The 21,254-nt window shown below is 40.1% G+C and overlaps 1 protein-coding gene across 2 annotated transcripts in view; it reads right to left on the minus strand.

Annotated features, from left to right (window-relative positions):
• Positions 1-10,705: 10,705 nt before the first annotated feature.
• The window catches only part of esrrgb (estrogen-related receptor gamma b), a 42,321-nt gene continuing 31,772 nt past the window's right edge, over positions 10,706-21,254 (minus strand). For both annotated transcript variants that reach the window (XM_069696646.1, XM_069696648.1), the window contains 2 exons: positions 18,041-18,310; positions 10,706-15,173 (listed from right to left, as the gene is read on the minus strand). In XM_069696646.1, the coding sequence (XP_069552747.1) occupies positions 14,929-15,173; positions 18,041-18,310 (515 nt within the window). In that variant the 3' untranslated portion in view covers positions 10,706-14,928. The remainder of the gene's footprint in view (positions 15,174-18,040; positions 18,311-21,254) is intronic.

Consider the following 21,254-nt stretch of genomic DNA (forward strand, 5'->3'; position numbering starts at 1 on the left):
CTTTGTTTCCAGAATATTGTTTGATGGCTGGATAGATTAATTGGTATGACATTTGAAAGCCTTCTCTTGACTGTCAGCATCCACGCCAATCGAACCTCAGCGTAATTGTCTCCTCTATAATACCTCAATTCACAAATTAGAGACGGTGCCTCTGTAAACTATTCCCAATGTAAGGCCCAAACAACATCACACTGCTCAATCAGATGTGGGTTTGAATAGGGGTGATGCTGGGCTGATAAGATAGAGTGCATTAAAGGGCATCACCTAAACTGCTGCGCCAGCAAATTTTCCTCTCGGCACAGTAGATCTGAAATATACAAATCAGATCGCAGCAGCTGCTCAAGTAAACAGGCTCTGGCTTCATCAATCCACAGCAGTTCATCTGAATCTTTGTTAGAAACCTAATTTGAATTAGGACCATATTACAGTGAGGAGAATCATCTACAACGTAAATCAATGACCTTGCAAACGCTCATTACGTGTACTCGGCAAATGAAAATGTTTTTTTAACGTGTTTGTTTTTGCATGGGGTTGTCCTCTATAGCATGGCTTTGTCACAGAGGACATTTTGACATGCCACAATATGAAAATCAAAATGTGTAAATAATAAATAAATAATGTCTGGGCTGTATTTATCTGCTTCAGTTTCAGGGTTTTGGTGCATGCTGGTTCGCTGTCTCAGTGTCACGGCCTATTGGTGCACTTTAAGAAAACAAAGTGCCGGTTAACGTCAAAATGTTAAATCAGACATTTGACATCAGACAGTTATGTGATGGAAGATATTATCCATGTCGCCCACTTCTAACACATAGTTTCTGTTTCTGTGGATAAAATATTGAAACACATGGACTGTAACTGATGTTGGTTTTTGGGATCGCCATTAGTACTTTGGAAACAACTCTTCTTTCTGTAAAAAGTATGAAGAACCTCATACAGTACACTAAAGTTATTGCAATAATGTTCAAATGCATTCCCACTGAGTTGAAACGATACTGTTTACATTTGATTTCCTTGAGTTTAATAGACTTTCTGCAGCCTGTAGATCTTAGTGAGAAATCCATGCTTAATTCTGGTGGATGCTCAAAATATAAGGGAAGAAAATGAACAACATGAAACATCAAAACTGCTTTCTCAGTTGTAATCTGTGCATGAAGAGAGTTTGGCTGTTAAAAGTTTCTCTTCACCAGTCTCTGATACTAAATCCAGATAGTTTTAGTAGAGAATATAGAGATAAGATGGTCTACAATATGAAACGAGTCAGAGACCTGTTATTTTTTGATGCAGTGTAACAAGAAGCTAATTTCACTGAATCAAATCAGACTGTAGTCAGTGGGGTATCTGCCCTCCACATTTCATCACCATTTATTTTTCATTCACAATGACTAATTGCCCGACTTCACTTCAATTTTGTGGGCTTGGTTCTTCACAGTACAAGCTGCTCGGATGCTCTCCTCCCTTCACTCGCCGCACCCCCCTATCACGCCAACACACCCACTTGCCTTTGAAAAACTGTAATTGAATGAGTTTATGTCGTCAAATTGATTAATCATATTAATTTGTACTTATTAGTGGGATGGTTGAAAGTGATGACAATTAGATTAATGAAATTAGTTAATTCTTCCTCCCCACACCATACTCACAAAAAAAGGAAAAAAACAAAAAAAAAAAGCATAGAAAGGGAGACTGTTATGACAAAATTGGCAATCAAGATTTGGCTGCTAATTGAATGTCTGCTTTTATTAATGATGAGGTTTATAAAAAGACCTTGAGAAAGGAATATTAATTGATTAATCAAAGTGCTCCAAATTAAGCAGGGTGTATACAAAGCAGAGGTCTAAAATCTTCCCTCATGTTTGAGTGTGACGAATGCACTGCGGTGTCTTTCACAGGACGCAAACATGCAACTGTTTGAGAAGCAACAAACTGATCAGTGACATCTGAGTTTATGTAGTTTATATTGGTTCCTGAAATTTTTGTGAAATAAGTTTTTGCTGTGAATGTTAAATTAAAAGAAAATATTAATAATCTTTTTTTTTTTAAATTTGCTTAAAGTGGGTCTGTATTACTACGTTCACTATTTGTCTTTTATTATATTTTGCAAAGAAAGACACTTTATTTGTCAGTAGCATATTGAAGATAGTGAAGAGGCTGCTTTGTAATAAAATGTTGCCCCGACTGAGGCTCTCCAGACTCCACAGTAAAGGATGGAAGTTGCATGATCACAGATCAGTTCTGGAGGGGGCCACATGGATCGCAGCCATACATTCATCATGCTTGTTTGCCTGTTGTGGAAAAACAAAATTCACATAAATATATGTAAATATAAGTAAACAGAGTGTGAGATCCCTCCGGCCGATAGAGTGCTTTGAATTTCATTATGCAACACGCTGTCCGGCTGTTATAAACGACGCTCATGAAAAAGAAGTGATTGTTCCATATGATAAAGATGAAATGTAATAGTTTATGCCACCATGAATCTGATTGCAACGTCCACACTATTAGAAAAGCTGATAAGGGCATTTATGACTATTTGCTTTGTGTCATAAAGGGAAGTGGGCTGTTTGATTAATACGACCAGCTGGCTGGCTTCAGGTTGAGCAGATTGTGTTGTTGCATATAACTTACAGAGGCGGTAATGGGCCGGTTTATATACTAAAATGTGGTCTGTCACACATGTGAGATAAGCAGAATTATGACCAACACCTTCTGCATATACAATGTTGGATATGCATGCTGTGTAAATGTAGGTGAGTAATGTTTTTGTAAACAAGAAATAGTCACTTTGGTGACAAGATGCTATCTGCTAATGTGTTCTATACAAAAGTGTCCAATTGGTTGGTTTCCACATTTAAAATACATATATAAATCTTGCTCACACTCGTGCTGCAGGAATGGATTAAACAAAGATGTCACCCATTCAATTAATGTATGGTCAACATTTTTTTTTAACGTAGTTTATATTCTCAGTATATTCCTTCACATGCAAGAAATTCTTGCCAGTGAAAATAAACTCCATTAGTTTTACACATAAAAGCCTGTTGGTCTTATACTATTACTGCATAAGTGAAAAAATGTATATGATATTTGAGTGAACTGCAGTATGTCTGATTAATTGCTTCAATTGAGGTCACTTCAGTCTTTGTCAGCTGGGGCTAAAAACTACAAGTTTGAAAAAAAAAAAAGAAGTAATCTACCTCTGTACCTCTCCTCATCTTTGCTTCATGCTTGTGGTTTGAGCTTACAATAGCTGCTACTAACACTTGTGTGTGTGGCCTGCGATGAATCCTTAATGTTCCCAACTGAAGTCCAGTTTCGGTCCTCTTTGAGTGCCCATTTACAGTTACACCTGGAGCCTGTTTACTTATGGTCCTGTTAAAAGTTATGGCATGTAACTGAGAAACTATATAAATAATCATACACACAGCCCATTAAACCCACTGCAAAGAAGAATATTGCACAAAAAGCTGATGCCTGAGATATGGTGATGCAAGTCTTCAAAGATGCAGAAAAATGTTTTATTTATAGTAGATCACCTTTGACGATGTGGCATCCAGGTTGTATTTTGGGAATTCCAACATGATAATTTTATTGTGAAAAATAGAAAAAGCAAATTTTGTCTCCCCAAATAACTATGTGCATACATTACAGATACATTTTATATCATAATCATATACTACAAATATTTGTGATAAAAAAAATTGTTACTGATTTATGAGCCCATGAGTAGAGCAATAAGTTACAACATGCTGCTATACCAGTTGTCTTTAAAAAAAAATAATTTTGTTTTCCTTTTTTTGTGCTTTACAAGACTTTTGATTTGAGGTGTTATAAAAAAATGTGTTTACAGATTAATCACAGATTGTTTCATTGAGTATTCTATTAACCATTTGGCTCATAAAAGGTCCACAAATATCAGAAAACGCCCATCAAAGTTCCCTAAAGATCAACAACTTCTTCAAATATCTAGTTTTGTCAGATCAATAATCCAAAACCCAAAGACGCAAAATGATATATATGACATAAAACAAAATCCACTCAGTTGAGAAGCTGTGGGACTGGGGAATATTTGTCATTAAGTAAACCTTTGCAGCTGTAGTCCTGATTATTGTTTGTTTTTCTTAATATTAATAAACGTTTCAACAGGAGGTCTATGTGCGCCAGCCACTGTGAACTCAACTAGGAGAATCTTCACCGGACACCAACTGGATGCTGTTATTGGATGTCCATTTGCCAATAACTGGCTGCAACTCTGGATCCCAAATAGCTCCCGTTCATCATCAACTGTATCACTAAAATAGAAAATCATCTAAGAATTGACCACTCATCTTTGAACCCATCTTCTATACATGTCATGATCGATCGTGATAGGATCCAAAAATCTGTCCCGGATAGACTGACAGCCATCAATGTTCGACTTGATCAAATACTTCCGCACCAATCAGAGGCCATCAGTGGTCAAGGCATCCTCATCGGCAGGATCTATTGTCTCTATTTACACAGTCCATCCTCTTTAAACTGTGCTATTGATCTTGGCCTAGGTCATGGAGGTTTGGCATGAAGGTAGGGATGAGCAGTGGGGGATTTGTGGGAAGTGGTGGGGGGTTGCAAATGGGAGAGTAAGGACAGAGGAGGAAGAGAATAAGGACACAGAGGAAGAAGCTTCCCCCGGGTGTCTCCACTGCCAGTTTCCTCTTATTTAGCATTTGACCCTGGTCTTGGCTTTAGTGCTCAATGCAGCAGCCTTATTTTCAGCACAAAGTCGATGACTGCCAATATTTTGAAAGAAGACTTGTCACTGCTCTTCAACAAAAGCTGAAAAACACTCTAAACAAACTGACTTGATCTATCTGAGGTCAAATGTTTGAGTTGTCTTTTGTCATTCTCTTCCTCCACGTTCCTTCTCTCGTTTTTTGTTGGATCAATATGTGAGCAAAAGGTGATACCAAACGACAATGTAGCCTACATTACCATTTCAGTTGTCCTACTTTTCACAATGTGACAGGTGTTCTTTACCTCCGCAGTTCAGTTACGGGCTCCTCTCACGGTGGCCTGTTGCTGTGGTTATTTTACTCTGCGCTGCAGTCCATTAGCGGCACCGCTGCCAGAGCAGAGCCGATAAACCATCTGGCCAGACTCCTGAAACAGATAGCAGCCTCTTAATGGAGTGAAAAAGTAAAAGCAATTAATGTCACATTAGCACATCACTAATAAGGCCTGCCCTCCAGTATGCTGCAGTGAGAATAATTGGTTGGTTCAGACTGCGATGAAACCCAACAAGTCTGTTGGAGCTGACACTGAGTCCTGAACTATATGTTGTTAGGAAAATAAATTTCCACAAAGAAATAAAACACTTGTCGGTCAGCTGATCATGACGTAACGTCAAGATTCTTTTTGTAGTAAACAATAATAGATCTAATTGTGTTTGTTTGTTTGTGGTGTGGAAGCAGTAGACTGCCTTATGAAAATTGTATCTGTACTAAAATTTTGTTTAAAGCAAAATCACAGATCCAAACCCTCAAGTTTTCTGTTGAAAAGCAGAAATAAAACTGCTAAATTTGCTGTCCTCTCCAACAAACATGGCCCCTATGACAGCCCTGTATGCAGCCTCACTTCTCCCACACATTGTTGTCATGACCTCCCTCACTTTCAGCTCTCGTCTTTGAACTGTAATTCAAACTTCACACAGTAGCAGCAGCAGCGACAGCAGCCCCATCTCAAGAGCTTTCCCAAAACAAAACACGTCCTCTCTGCCTCGAATGAGATTGGGGTTTTAAGATTTGGCTGCTTAATTGTTGTCTTTTCCCGTGTTTAATTATGAAAACACCAAAGCACTGTCACTGCTGCTGTCTAATTCCACTATGTTCCGCTAATTATGTTGTGTTAATGGAGTTTTTTTCTGTTACAGCGTCACACTCATTAACTTAGCGGTGACACTGCCCTTAATTGGATAAGAGGCCATTAAGTCACTTTTCTTTGATTAAAATTATTGCTCCCAAACATCAACATCAACCCTGACACCAAAGCTCATGCAACATTAGCCTCATAGCTTTTATCATGTGGCGTGCTGTATGTTGACATTTTTTTTGGGGTTCTTCCCTCATGAAAGCCATTAACAAAATGTAAAAAGCTGCTATTTGAACATAATTTCACATTAGAAAATGTTCTCACTGCATTTGCACAAAGCACAATGTGCACACAGCGACTACTTCCATATTAGGGGAGATGTGTGACTTGCTGCTGCATACTCTTGTTGCAGGTTTTAATAAGGATCAGTCTGGAAAGAGAAGCTCGACAAACCTCCAAAATGTCAGACACTGCAGTATCATCACTCACAGTAAATGGGCTTCTTCCTCTAATTTCTATACCTTTGCCTCTTTTGTTGTGATCCTCCTGGGTCTGGTGCACAGCGGTGATGCTCTGAACTGATATGCAATTATTTAAAGCAGCATGTAAAATACTAAGAGCAACAAACTGATATTTATTTCGGCAGGCTTTTTCTTGGTACATTTTGATCAAAATGTGCTAAATGTGTGTGGAATTTATGTCATTTTATTTTTAAGTAAAATCCATTACAGTCAACCACCATGTTTAAAGCAGATCTCCATTTAACACGAGGCCCGGTACAGACACAAAACAGACCGACACCAGCACTGCTTTCCAATCTCCGGCAGCCCAGTTCCCATACCCACACATGCCCTCAATTACCCTATGAGCACCACATGTGCAACATCATTAATAAGATCCACTAATAATGGTGGCGAGCTCCATTGGCCGTGAGTGAGATTTGACTAATTACTGTAATTGTATTGGAGTCATGCTCATTAAATATGAAAATTGTGTTCTGTGAAATGAATGGGGTTTCATGATCACTCTTGTATGGACAGGCGAGAAATAAATTAGAGAACAGTTTCTCGTTGCGCAATTAACTACAGCACAGGCGGCTACCTGCCACACCCCCCGGTCTGGTAATACAATGTGTGTGTGTGTGTGTGTGTGTGTGTGTGTGTGTGTGTGTGTGTGTGTGTGTGTGTGTATTTTTGTGGATGTTTGCCAATTTGCTATTACTTGTTGCTCATGATTCTCTTTATACATACTGTATGCATGACCTGCTTGCCCATGAAACGTGGAAATGTTAATATTTCATAGAGCATATAATTGCAATTGTAATGATTTTCTCTAGAGAAGTTTCTCAGCCAGCTTTTAATTCATTTTTTCATTTAATTTGATATTTCTAGTAGCTTATATCAAGTTTCTTCCCTATTCTGGCATGGTTTTACTGTATAGAAACAGACCAGACTATATTTAATTATTTTTGAACCACTTTTCGACGAGATTGTGAGATCAGATTATGCTGACCAAAAAAAAAAAAATCAACATGCACACGAGCATAAACTATAAATCCACGCACTTAAAATCCATGTCATATCAGATATTCATGACATTTCTGCCCCACAAACAATTAGGGAACAACTTCCAATCCAAACACAACAGTCTCTTCCCTCCACACAGTAGGATGTGCCAGTGACTCTTTCCTGTAACTTTTGTTCACATTTCTTTCTATCATCTCTGGGGATTTAAGCAGCTGTCAGGGCTCAAGAGCCTAGACGACAGCATCTGGGAGTGGCTACATCCCCGAGGAGCAGAGCAACCCCTTGTTTCTGCATGCTCAAGTTGTTTGAGAAATCTTGCAATGCAAATGCGGTGCTTACCTTTACCGCCCAGTAACAAAACTGTGTCACAGTCAGAGGCTTGTGTGAAAGCCCTGATTTTGTCTGAGGAGATATAGAGGTGAGGAGAGGCAGGTAAACAAAGCATAATGTGGAGGTCAAATGCTAATGAGCGCTCCATTTGTTACGTCTGGCTCCCTCCAAAGGCAAAGTAACAACGTCAGAGGCACCCAGACATAATAAATCATCCAAATAAATGATACATTTTAAGATTTAGGGAAGACTTCACGGTGTTCATTGTACTTCCTGAAATGAATTCACAGCCTAGTCCTGATTCCTCTCATGTGGCCTTATTTAAATTGTTCCATTTTAAGCTGCCGTATTGAAACAGCAAGATGCTTGCAAGTCCATTTTCAGGCCTAACACCCGACCACATAATTTCCATCTGCTTGCTGGTTAATAGGGTAAGACCAGTGAGAACCCCATTATGAACTGTAACTTGCTTTAGTCGAGATGCAGGCCATAATGCTGCGAGACTTGAACAGATGCAATGCCATGCGGGGTTTGCAGCTGTTGCGAGGCCTTAGAAAACCCACAGCTGTCCCTTCTCCCTCCGAGTCCCCCAAGTAAAAGGGGGACTGAAAGACGAACGTGACTGATGAGGTAATGAAAGACCCAAAGAGGCAAGTGGGAGAGGAATATCACAGGTAGTAGAAGGCACTGTTATAATCGGTATCTCATCCTTTCATCACGTCTCGCCCTCTCTCCCTCCCTTCCTGCACTCTGGATATCAGTCACTGTGACTACCTACAGATGGCGCTCAATTCATTTTGAAAAGCACAGGCCTTTCTCGGGGCTGTCCATCACAGAGTGCCACAGACTGGCTGGCGTTGGGGATGAGCTGCGGAGAAAGGCACCCTTACCTGTCCTTGAGCCAGGCGAGAGAGAGGGGGAGAAAAAAAAAAAAGAGTAGATTCAGCATGTATGTACGAGGTAGCTGGGAGCCATAAATCATGACCTTCTTCAATTTACACAGGGAGCATATTGATGGTTTCCTATCTCCTTCACTCACTTTCACCTAGTTACATTGTCTAAGACAACACCACTCTGGGTAACCATGACTGACACTTTACAGCCTATTCCCAATGGACTCTCACCTCAGCCGATGAATAATCTTCACATGAGGCAGAGGAGAAGCGTGAGTGTACAACAGTGGAGCTGAGGCAACAGCACAAGGTTGCACTAAAAGTGTGATTATAGATTCACTGAAAGAAGTAAGCAACAAGACTGGCTGATTAACAGGCTGCGGTGTGACAGTGTCAATGCCCCTTCATAAGCACAGCAAGGTCTGACAACTGCCGACAATTTAGGGAGAATAAAACAGGGTCTACACGATGGAAAGTCACTCTGAGGACAGTGGGCCATGCCCTAATTCCCTTCTACATGAGTGAAAACAGAAAAAACCTGCGTCCAATCCTGCAGAAGGAAGAGCTGCAAGTTCACAACACGTGATTATAAGTTTTCCTCACTTTTTAAGCTTCTTTTACATTCCTTGCATTTTTTTTTTTGTGGCATTGCATCAGTAATTTCTCAGCCATCCTTCAGTGTCAGCGGAGAACACACCTACCTGTATACATCCGCGATACTAAAACACTGGTATGCTGATATACAGTGCAGAACCAGCTACAAGTTAATACGCAGTTGTTATTTGCAGCAATCATATGTAGTGCAAAGTGTAGTCGTGCTAAGATGATAAATAAAAAATGAAAAAGTGACAAGCCCATTTATTTGCTTAATTCAATCTTGTGTTGAGAGATCTTTTCGCTGCACATCATAGATGATTTTGTTTAGGGGAATGCTTTGTGGCAGGCTGATTAAACACAGACTTACTCCCCCAACCCCCGTATTGGCTGAAGTTGAAAGCCCAGTAAATGAAATGACTTCCACAGGATTGCACCACAAAGGAAGGGAGTGTGTCAGATGTGCATTCAGCCAGTGTTGTAGCCAGCACAAGGTCAAATGGGACATTGTGTAGACAGTTAACCAACTGACAGTCGGGGCAGGAGGATGCCGTTACACCCCGCGGCACCGTCTTGCTAAACATACAAGTGCACGCGGACACACATGTGCATTTACGCACACAAATGGCCGTTTATTCTCACTGTACATGTTGTGTGCGGACCAGACCAATGCCAATGTGAAATGTCTTTTAACTGACTGACTACAAACAAATCTGCTCACCAAAACATTCTGATCATACAGAATAACTTAACACCCATTACGGCAAATAATAAAATAAATACTGTATAGTACAGATGGACAAAAGAATTGACAGCCTGTCTTGCGTTGGAGAAAATGACTTATTGTTTATTCTATTGGAGGTGTGCGTGTCTAACTTTGAATTTAATTTAAATTTCATCTTACATCTAATGCATATAATTTTAAGGCAGTACATATTTTTTGCGTTTTAGTAGAAAATGCTAAAAAGTACAGTAAAAAAAAAAACATTATCTTGTATAACAGTCTCAGTATCATCAGTGTACCAAGACAACAACACGTTGTGACCTTGTTCAAAGCTTATTTTTAAAGTGTATTTTCTAGCTATGATTGGGCTGGTGTTTAAACAAAGGATTTTACTGATTACACACACAGAGGAAATCATCATAAGGGAAAAGTTTGTCTCTTAACTTCTTGCAAGTGCTGAGTGACAATTTACCCAAAAAAGTGACAAAAAATAAATATAAGCATGCTGCCATTTCATTCCCGGTTCTTCTTTTACTGTCCGTAAACATGACAACGAATGGTCTTCCTCAGGTCGGTACTATGTGACAAAGACCACTGTGGTCAAAACATGGTCACGTTACGCTAGAAGAGCTGCGACAGAGTGGTGTCCATGGAGGATCTTGTATTTGTACTAAAATTAGCAGTGTAGCTTGTCAGTAAATACGCTACCAACCGTCTCATACTGGCTTTTGTAAAGTGATTTCTCGACTTGAATGCGTTTTTCAATAAAAAAAAATGCTTTGCAGCGATTACATAAACCATGTGATTTTATTGTCACTGTACATTCAGTGCACTGTTAGATCTGACTCACTCAAAAAAAAAAAAGCATATATTTACACATGGATACAGTAGGCATGAACACAATAAACAAAACACAAGAAAATGCCACACAATACTGTCCAGTGAAACCCGGCTGTGGTTGGCTTTTTGCTTCTCAGTTCCAACATTTTCCCTTTTGTCTTCCCAGGACTGTTGAACATGTATGCATAGTTAGCCTGTCCTTTTCCAAGCATAGGGTAAGTTTATAATTAAAATGAACCAGAGCTCCCTTTTAATTTGATTCATATATCACAAATGCTAACATATTGCTTTTGAGGGGGGTAAACCCCTTGGGTAATCACATGTCTGTGGTACATACACCTAGCAGGGTCCTTTATACACCGTGGACAAGAACGGCCAGGGAGATGCCTCCATGTTTTATGTAAATCTCGTCATCTCCGAGCGCATGGAGATAAGGTACGTCCACAAATGGAACAGCGAATAAGCAGCTTTCTCCTCCGAGGAATGTGTTCCCCAATTGCAGTAAGTTCATCTACATTTTTTTTTTTTTTTTAATACCCAGCCAGTGATGTCACTTTATTTCTGTGCCACTGATTCCCAGGAGAAACCCATGGCCCGCTTCCAGTGTAATTTTCAAAATATGAATTGAGGTATAGGGTCTAGACGACTTTACTCGCTATATGTCCTGCTGTGCCGATAACCAAAATCGATGATAACACAGAGTGAGTGTGTGTTTCACCACTGAGAGACACAAAGACAGAAAAAAAAAAAAAAAAAAGAAAGAATAAGACGATATCCCACCTTGGACTAAATATAACAGACTTATTCTCACTTGGGTAATTACCCTTTGACTCCATACAGTGACTTGTATCATAAAGATAATCAGTGGGCTCTAAATTTGTGTTGAAATTCATTAAATTGGCAAATTAAGCAAATGATCATAGCTCATATCATTGCACAGCAGTTACAGTATAGTACAGTGAAATATGCACAATACATTTGTACAGTATGTCCACATTGTAAACAAAGCACAACTAAATGTCAGTCTGACACAAGGAACATAGGTGGCCATATTTGCCTTGCATAGCCCAGTGATCGCTCAGTTATGAAACTATTACAGACACCCATGAAATCGCCTTTGTAAAGGTTTAGACGACAACCCCTCCCTCCCCCAACTGCCACCATCAACCGAAATAAAACGTCTCTCGTCCCCAAGGTAGAGCCAAAGCAGAAATTTAATTGCTCCATTTCTATTGAGAATTTCAGCTTCGGAGACAATTAGAATTAATTGGATGTAGTCGAACCGTTTTAGAAGTCTGAAAATAAATTACGCATTTTTCTTTTATTTTCTTATATTAATTTGGGAGAAGGGAAAGTTGGGGAAACAATTATCTGCTATCAAGTCTTCAAAGTGCGCAGAGGAGGTCCGTGAGTGAACTCTGATCAGATGAGGGTCAGCTTTCCTGGTTTTGGTCAAACCAGACCGTGTTCATCAGCACTTCACACAAACAGTGCAACATGAACTGATGGAGTTCATTGAAGTGCTCTCCTTTAACCGCCTCTAGTATGAAAAGCCTCACTTTTTTTTTATGGTAGTTTCAACTCTACAGGGTGAGACTTCAAAGTGCCTCCTATTAACAAAGAGTCAATGCATATATTGACTGAAGAAAAAAGGTTTTCGCCATGTTTTGCTGTTATCACATTAGAAGATGATCAAAATTAATGGACACACAGCAAGAATGAAGGTATAGCCATGATAAATATACTGTAACATCCATATTCATGTGAAAACAGCATTTGTGTCCATCGGCTGTTTATTTGAAGACACTACGCTTTGGTTCGCTACCATAAAGAGGTGATACATACCTCATTTCAACATGTGAATGGATAAGCTGGTTAACAATCAGGGAAGTGCATTATGGGAATTGTATTCTCTACTGTATAGGGTTTTAACTATCTATGCATTATATTACAGTGAATTCATCGCGCTCCTGTGGGGATCGTCAGTAGTTACTGGTTGCTTGGCTTTATGTTCTCTTCTTGTTTGAGCAAAAGCTAATGGCACTTCACACTTTAAAGACACAACTGCTCTAAAGTGTTCACAAGAGACAATTTATGTCTCATTAAAGTCCTAAGAGCAGCTGATTAATCTATTAATGTGTTATTTTGCTCTTATGATAACACGTTCCGTCCAACCTGCTCAGGTTGTCCGGACAGGAGGAAATATGTCGATAACTGTATCACATTATTCTGATTGCTTTCTTCGAATAATTTGGCAACTTGTCTACCATCGATAGATAATATGCTATGAAAGTCTACTATCGCCTCTGGAATATAGAGATTTTTGTGAACTTAAGTTTGTGCTCCTCCTCAGCGCGAGTGTCAGTGTTTGAACACACAGTGACTGTCTGAATGATTAGCACCTTTATCAAAGATGAGCTACAAACCAATGGAGATACTGAACATTAGTGAGCTGCGATCTGAATTCTGCGGTCGTTACTGTTGAGTGTAAATTCAGAGTGTAAGTTAGGTTTAAACTCAGAAACACAAGTGTCATTACATTGACAAATATCTAGAGTGGCCTGATGGTAAAACAACAAGAAAAATGGAAGAGGAAAATTGAGTGAGTGCACGCCCTTTACTTAAATTATTGCCTATAAATACTTACATTTCTAGTAATCTGTGGTAGTGTTTACATCTAAACAGCTTCATAAGAGTGCCATGATGTTAAATAAATAAAACGATCATGACATTACAAAGCAATCTTTTTATTTAAACCTGCAAAATTTCCCTTTCCTGCCTCTGAGCTTCTACATTTTACCCTGTAGTCCAGATTTTATACGAGAAAATAAAAATCCAGGATGTTAAAACGTTGGAGATGTGTGAGGCTAACATTCAGACTTTGGTATCACATCTACGACTTTGACCTAAAAACACACAAAGGACTGATGTGTGTGGAACAAATACTTTCAATATAGTGACACTTGTTTGAGAATACAAACGCTCAACAAAGAGGGGTGGAAACAAGTAAAAGCAAAGACTGTATAATGCAATCTATTACAGCACCGTCACAAATTAAAAGCCTCAAATCCGAGTAGAGAATTCAATCAACACCTCTCTGACACAGACTGAATATTATAATCGTCACAAAGGAAGCATTTTATTGCAGTCAAGTTACATTGAAGGGCGTATTAGATTGCATTAAAGTACAGATGTGGTGCTGCTACTGTGTTTGAAATTCAGCCATACAGTTTGGCTTAAAAATTCTCAGCGCGAAATATAGCTTATCATTATCATGTGCAGATTTCACAGTATGTTTAGTTGCCAATATGTGTGTACGACGAACACGGGGAGAAGTGAGGACGGGGATTTAGTCTCTATGAGCAAACAAACACAGACTGAGACTCAGACGCTACCGGACAGAGCTAGCTAGTACGACACCCATTATTGCTGCGTTGTTCGTGGATGCTTAGTGCAAACTCTTAGTGAACTTTGATCACTAGCCAACCACTGTCCCTCTATCAGCACCAAGTTGACTGAACCACTGAGTCGATGAAGCTACTACGAGGTAAATATTACGAGGAAATGGAGAATCTTACATATCCGTGGCACGTGCCACTGTCTTTGATGACGAATATAAGAATATGTCTAACAATTCTCTCCCCCACCCCCCCCGGGCCCAGTGCAATTTCACACAATATACAGTACACATATTATATGTCGACCAGTTAGAGACTATTGCTTTAACAACTGAGATTCAAAAGTATGACTTAAAAGAAACAAAAAACACATCATGTGGCTACGTAGCTGTACAGGTCTTTAGGACATTAATATCATCACACTTCCATTTGGAGATGAAAAGAAGATAAGAAATTCACAGAAGCTTCAGGTGATATAGAGCAATGGGTCTCTGGTTATAACAAGACCTCGGTTGCCTGATTTCTGTACACAACATCTTTATTTACATCATCATGATCCCACGTCAATCAGGTTGATAGTCACCCTTTTTAAAACTATTTAGAGTCCCTTTTTTTTTCTTTTATGTTTATTACCGTTTAAAAGTGTTAAAATGACTCCAAGCTTCATCTTTTCACTGTCAATTGGCACACCACCTTTGTTTTTTTTTTTGTTTGGTTTTTTTTTACGGGCCGTCCCTCGCCTCGGACTGGGGTGTCTGTCAAACAATCGGGCCCGGGCGTCAAGCCTTGGCTTCCAACATCTCGAGGAATAGTTTGTGCATGGGGACTTTGCCCTGCATTTTGATGCTGTAGAAGTGCTGAACGGCCTTGGTGGCGGTTTGACGGAGCAGAGGCAGGGTCATTAGCAGCTTGCCCGCCCGCCGAGGGTCCTCTGGGTGCTGGGAGCCCTCAAAATCCTGCAGAGCCTCGTGGAGAGAATCCTGGAGCCTTTGGACGGCTTCGATGTTCTCTATGTGCATGGAGTCTAGGAAGAGAAGGGCGGCGGGGAAGGAAGGAAGGAAGGAAGGAAGAAGAAAAGATACACAAGATCTTTAATGTTCATGTTTTCAAGCTACTTGCTGACTAACAAATGAAAATAAACATTTTCTATTGATCTGCAAAAATCTACAGGTGCTTGTTTTGCAGCATCGTGTGACTTTAAATTCTGCTGCTTGCTTTTGCAAACATGCAATTTTGGAGAGAGGTTTTCTCTTGTTAGTGGTTAATGACACTCCTTAAATAAATGCCTACGCGTGGCCAGGACTCTGGGGACAGAGAGGGAGAGAGAGGTACTGTAGGACTGTATAAATATACAGTAGGACAGGAGAAAGATTCATTTCTTTTGGTATCATGGATCACATACATCCCCCTGCTAATGAATTCAGATGGCTGCATTACTGGGATATCGTTCAGCTGAATGATGGTGGCAGATGGCCTTCATTTCCATAAGAAAGAGCAGTTGGCCCCCTTATGTATAGGCTCTAAAATAAAACCAGTTGAGACTTATTAAAAACTGCTCTCTATGTATAAGTCTCCATGTTGGAGAAAAAAAAAAGAAGAAAAAAGAAAAACAGGGTTGTCCTCCAAAGGACGTGCTGACAGAGAGGGTTTTAATGGACAAGCAGGGGTTTTGCTTTCAGCCAATTTCACTGCACACACTTCACAGTGTCAGGTCTAATCTGTGTATGTATCATATCCACAATTCATTAGCTCATAGATAAAATTGTGTGCAACAAAATGTGAATTCAATACAGTATCATAATTGAATCGAATCAAAGGGAGTAAGATGGACTCATCTCATCCTGAACGCTCTGGATCGCTAAAGCGAAAGCAAACATGGCTGCCGATTGAAGTGTGAGTGAATTAGATCAGCTCTGCTATGTGTCGTGAAAGTTGGGGAGTGAAGTAAGACCATGTACGAACATGTAAATGAGGCAGAAAAAAGGAAAGTACAAGGCTAATTATGTTCCTAACTGACTGATTAAGTCTCTTTTACCAGTCGCCTTCTGTGTAAATTGCATTTCTATCTTGGGAAATTAACTAGGCTATGTGGACCGCACATGTGTTCCAGCACTCTTCATTTGAAACCTTCATGTTAATACTGATCTTATCCTCGTTCGGCCGTGCTGTCGTGTGTGTGTGTGTGTGTGTCTGTGAGAGAGAGAGAGAGAGAGAGAGAAAGAGTGTTTTCAAATGTGTGTCAGCTTGTGTAAACGCACGGCGAGAGCGTGCATGGTTTCATGTGTTTAAGGAGGTTAGGGGCAGAATGCAAAACTAACTTTGAAGAAACAATTTCCATGTAATCCGTCAGCAGCCTGGCGTCAATCCCGTCGATACTCTGCTAATTACAAAATCAATGGCCATGAATTTCCACAGCTGTCACACCCACAGGACCACTGGAGCCGGAGCTCTCCGAGACCGTGTTCAAACGAGCCGAAGCTGCCCTCTCGCCCTCCCTGAGCTTCCCCTCAACCCCTGCCTTCCTCTCTCACACGTCTCCCTTACCTTTACCTCCCTGTCTTTCCATTCCCCCCGCCTCCCGCCCCAAGCCCCACCTCCCATTTATTCTCCCCGCTCCCATGGAGTGTTTGTCATTAGAAGACTAAAGCTCTGGGCTCAGCATTTTTTCAGTCAGGCAGGAGAAAAGACTCCTAACAGACATTGATTAGCGGGGGGACAGGCCCAGCCTCATGAAACGCAAACTGTCAATACGGGCGCAGCATCTTCACATTGGAACAAACGAGGCCCGTCGCTCCCCAACGCTCATTCCACTCCACTTAACACATTTTATTGACAGCCCCTGTTTTTCTAATGAAATGCTAAATATATCTCCCTGGGCTGTGGCGCGCTGGCAGCTACTGTTATGGAGATGGAGAGAATGAGAGCGCAATGTGACAGTCTCACACACGCACATGTATCAGCACACAAATTAAAATATAGCTACGCACACACACACACACACACACACACACACACACACACACACACACACACACACACACACACACACACACACACACACACACACACACACACACACACACACACACACACACACAGGAGGGTGGCGGGAGGGTGTGAAATTAAACAACCGATGCTCCTGACCTTTATGTCCCCTCTTATCGGGGATGCTCCTTTGTGAAAGCGATTGACCCGCAAGATACAGATAACTATCCAACATGTTTTTGTTTTGTTTTATATTCTTTGTTTGTTTAATTAAATGTCAACTATCTCGATTTATTTGAGATTTAATATAGAGATCCTGTCAAGCTCTCGGCACCTTCTCTGCTGTCGCGAAAATAAAAGTCTATTTGGGCAAAATTTGGCCACTTTATTAGGCACACCTATACAATCTAATGCAATCTAGTAAAACAGCTCAGCCACATATTCAGTCTTTACAAATTTTACAATATTCCTTTTTTTTATTCGTGTCAGATAAACATGAATTAAACTTCATGTTTATCGCTGTGTTTATACAGTACTTAATGGTGGTTTGCCACAAGTTTTTAATGAATAATACATTTTTATGACTTTTATGAAATGCTCCTCAGCTAAAAGTAATTTGAAATAAACACTCTTCAGTTAACAGTATAAGCTCTGAGATAGTTTTTATTGTATCATATGCACATGTTGACCCCTTAACATCCAGTTTTCTTTCATTTGCTTAAAGCAAAGATTTTTGAGGCTCCATGTGTGAAATTGAAACCCAAAACTCTTCCCACATTTCTACAATATTCAGCCTTTAATATTTGGGATATTTGGAAATTCCTGGACTCCACTTGGATTGTGAATTCAATTTGAACAATTAAAATTGTTACTGCCTACCAGTGGGATTGAAAAGGTTAACCTTACCCGAGTTGGCGAGCGCGATGGCTTTGAGTGTGACAAATTCCTCCTTCTCCATGCGCAGCTTCTTGTAGCGTCGGACCAGTGGCAGGATGGCAACATGAAGGTCCAGCAGGCCTGAAATCCTCGCCTGCTCCTCGTCCACCACATAGTCCTCCGCGTACACGATCTCATCCTCGCAGGGCAGCGAGCGAAACACGATGCTCAGCACCAGGATCTCCATCCAGGCACTCTGCAGTAGACTCATCTGGTCCGCCAGCGAGAGTGTGGAAAAACCTGCAGGATCATAAAGAAAGTGTGTCAGATTCTGAGATTTTATTTTTGCGTATTTCTGTGCACTCGCACAGTACAACACGTGACATAGCATGAGGTGTCGGTTTATTAACCTCACGGCTCAGTAATTGGTCATCTTGAGGCCTCCATATGTTTTATGGGCTGTGTACAATCGCTGTACAATCCCCAGAGAAGTCCAACTTGAAACGGAGACCGACCACTGTATGCGGTGGCTTAGGGGAGGAATATAAATCAGTCAAGTGTGGGGGCCTTTGAAACATGAGCCAGGGCTGCTTCAGCCATCAACAGCCAGTCCTTCTGAAACCCGGAACATGAGCACACGAGACACTGCTTAGTGAGGACAAGTCAACTCTTAACTCTAACCAGCTCTTCTTCTTGTCATTGTGAAGAAAACGGTATTCAAAATGACTTTCTCTAAACTAGAAAAACAAATAACAAAATGAATGTCGTCTTTAGAAATCCACTAAATTAATGGACTGAAATTAAAGTAGCCGCAGTCATTACTGTTGTTTCTCGTTTGTGTCACCATCTGTTAAAATGTAAAGTTATTCATTAAAATTAAAGTCCCACTCCTGGCATTCATTAAATCCCGATAAACTCAGCTGTATTCATTAAAGTTACATATTTAGTCATTTTTGCAGACAGAAAAAAAAATCCCCTAAAACTTTATAGTGATTTAGATGTAACTCAACACCTTTGCCTTTAATCACAACTGTAGATTATAAATATGCAAATCATCTTGTCTTTATCTCCACCCACCTCTACACCCCCAGATGATATGGAAAGTCCCACCCCGCAGATTACTTGATCGGTTCCTTTGGTATGTAAAGTATGAAACCATGGCTTCTTGAATCTGTTTTTAAGACTGTCTGACTGTTACTGCAGTTTAAAAGTGGAAATGCTCAGCCATGGTGGAGGCTTCTTATTTCACTCATGATACGTTTTGTAACATTTAAATAAGACCATATAGACATGTTAACAACTTAGATTTCACTGTGAAGAGGATCTATAAAAGTTGCAAACCTTCTTTAGTCATGTAAACTATCAATGAGGAGGCAAAATGGAGAGATTTTGAATTTAATAAATATGTAAGGATTAAATATCAGGCTATATTTAAAGCCAAAAACTTGATGAAGATAGGAGTTGTGTTAAAGTATGTTTAAACTGATCTGCATCTTGTACCTTGATTTAGAACTTCTAATAATGTTAAAAGCAGTGTATATCCTTAAAATTAAATGGATTATTATTACTGCAGTGTGACGTCATAGTATTATGATGAGACGAGTCCAGCAAAGTTAAGGTCCAACACCAAACACAAAAACACCCGATTGTCTCCTTCCTCTTTAGTCTCTTGTGTTCAACCTTCTGAACTCCAAGTAGCAACTCATCCAGATCTCGAGGTCGACCCATCAACTCTCCTCTAACAATCACACACACCACATCAAACAGACGGACACCTGAAAGGACCTCAGCCACCACAATACCTTTCACCGCTCTATGGTGAATAGGAAGGTGATTGGGGGTATTGACCAGGGCCTTGAACCCACCACTGCTGCTTACTTAAATCTGAACTTGTATGGATCGGAATCAGGCAGGTTGACTTAAAAGAGTTCCTCCCGATGGTTCTTATCAAGCAAATAGAGAAACGACGGAAAGAGAGAGAATGAGGCAGAGAGAAAAGAGTGCTGGGGGTGTCATTGATTAGTAGATTGTAATCAGTCCACCCCATGCGAAAGGGAGGATCGATCCAAGCCTCAGATCTGACAAACAGACAGTTGATGGAGGACATCCGGTACATGTTTAGTGGGGGGAAGGGAAGGGGCTGTATCAGGAATACATGAATTTACTTTAGATTCCCAAAAGACACTTTTCATCAAAATTAAGTGATTTAATTTTGTGAAGTGTATTTAGACCAACGAGGTAGAATAAAAATGACTAAAAGTGTGATATGTCCAAGTCTGGAAAAAGTCAAAAGGGGTTGCATGAATTTTTTTTAAATAAATGTGAAGGAGGAATAATTGATAATAAAGATAACGTTCAATACTTAAAATATTTTGAATGTTTTACCTCCCATATTGATTAACAAATAAAGCATTAAATAAGTCCAACATATGCTCCATTTCTCCTGTCATGCACTCAGCGTCTATCTTTTTCTATATTTGCGAAGGAGCTGTCACCCTCTTCAACTGTCTCTTCATTTTCTTCATCATTCATTTCTTTTCCCCAGCCTGCTTTTTTTCTTTTTCTTCTTTCCACTCAATTTACTGAAGCGATGGAGTGACTTCCTGGCTCCCCGGGGTTCACCCCGGAGCTTCAGGTGCGTCGCCTGGAGGTGGCTGAGTTAAGTGTCGCTCTGGAGGGTGAATCCCCCTGATGAAATATCAATATTTCACCCTACTGATTTACTGCCGTTTGACCAAACATGACACAATATTGAGCAAACGGAGGAATGTCAATGTCTCTGTGTGTCCGCCGTCTCCTGGCATGATGATAAAAAACAGAAACAGAGAAAAGGTTCCACCTGTACTAAAAGCAAAAATAATTAACATCTTCTATTCTGCAAAGGCAGACAGTAGCGACAGAGGGGAACAAAAAGGGCTTTAGATCTTTTGATTGGCTGGCAAATAATGTAACAGAAAGCTAATTATTTTACCAAGAGAAATGACAGATTTATATTTACTGTGTCTTTCAATTTATAACAGTTAAATAAATAATCTCGAAGATTTTTGTTTAAATAAATGTCTCTTAAATCTATCTATCGCAGAATGAGGTGACACAATGGTTAAGCCTCTGACCCGTTGATGAAAGCCATTGCATTTGAAGTATCACAAAATAAACAAGGTTGTGCGTCTGTCGAGACACTTCCAGAAGAAATCACAAGCGGCGCAAGAAAAGCGACACATAAGCTAGTCACTTTTGACTCAAA

This window comes from Brachyistius frenatus, unplaced genomic scaffold (genome assembly GCF_029030835.1).
Source record: "Brachyistius frenatus isolate BFR_SWC_R1_liver_20210118 unplaced genomic scaffold, ASM2903083v1 Contig_21, whole genome shotgun sequence".
Taxonomy (NCBI): Eukaryota; Metazoa; Chordata; class Actinopteri; family Embiotocidae; genus Brachyistius; species Brachyistius frenatus.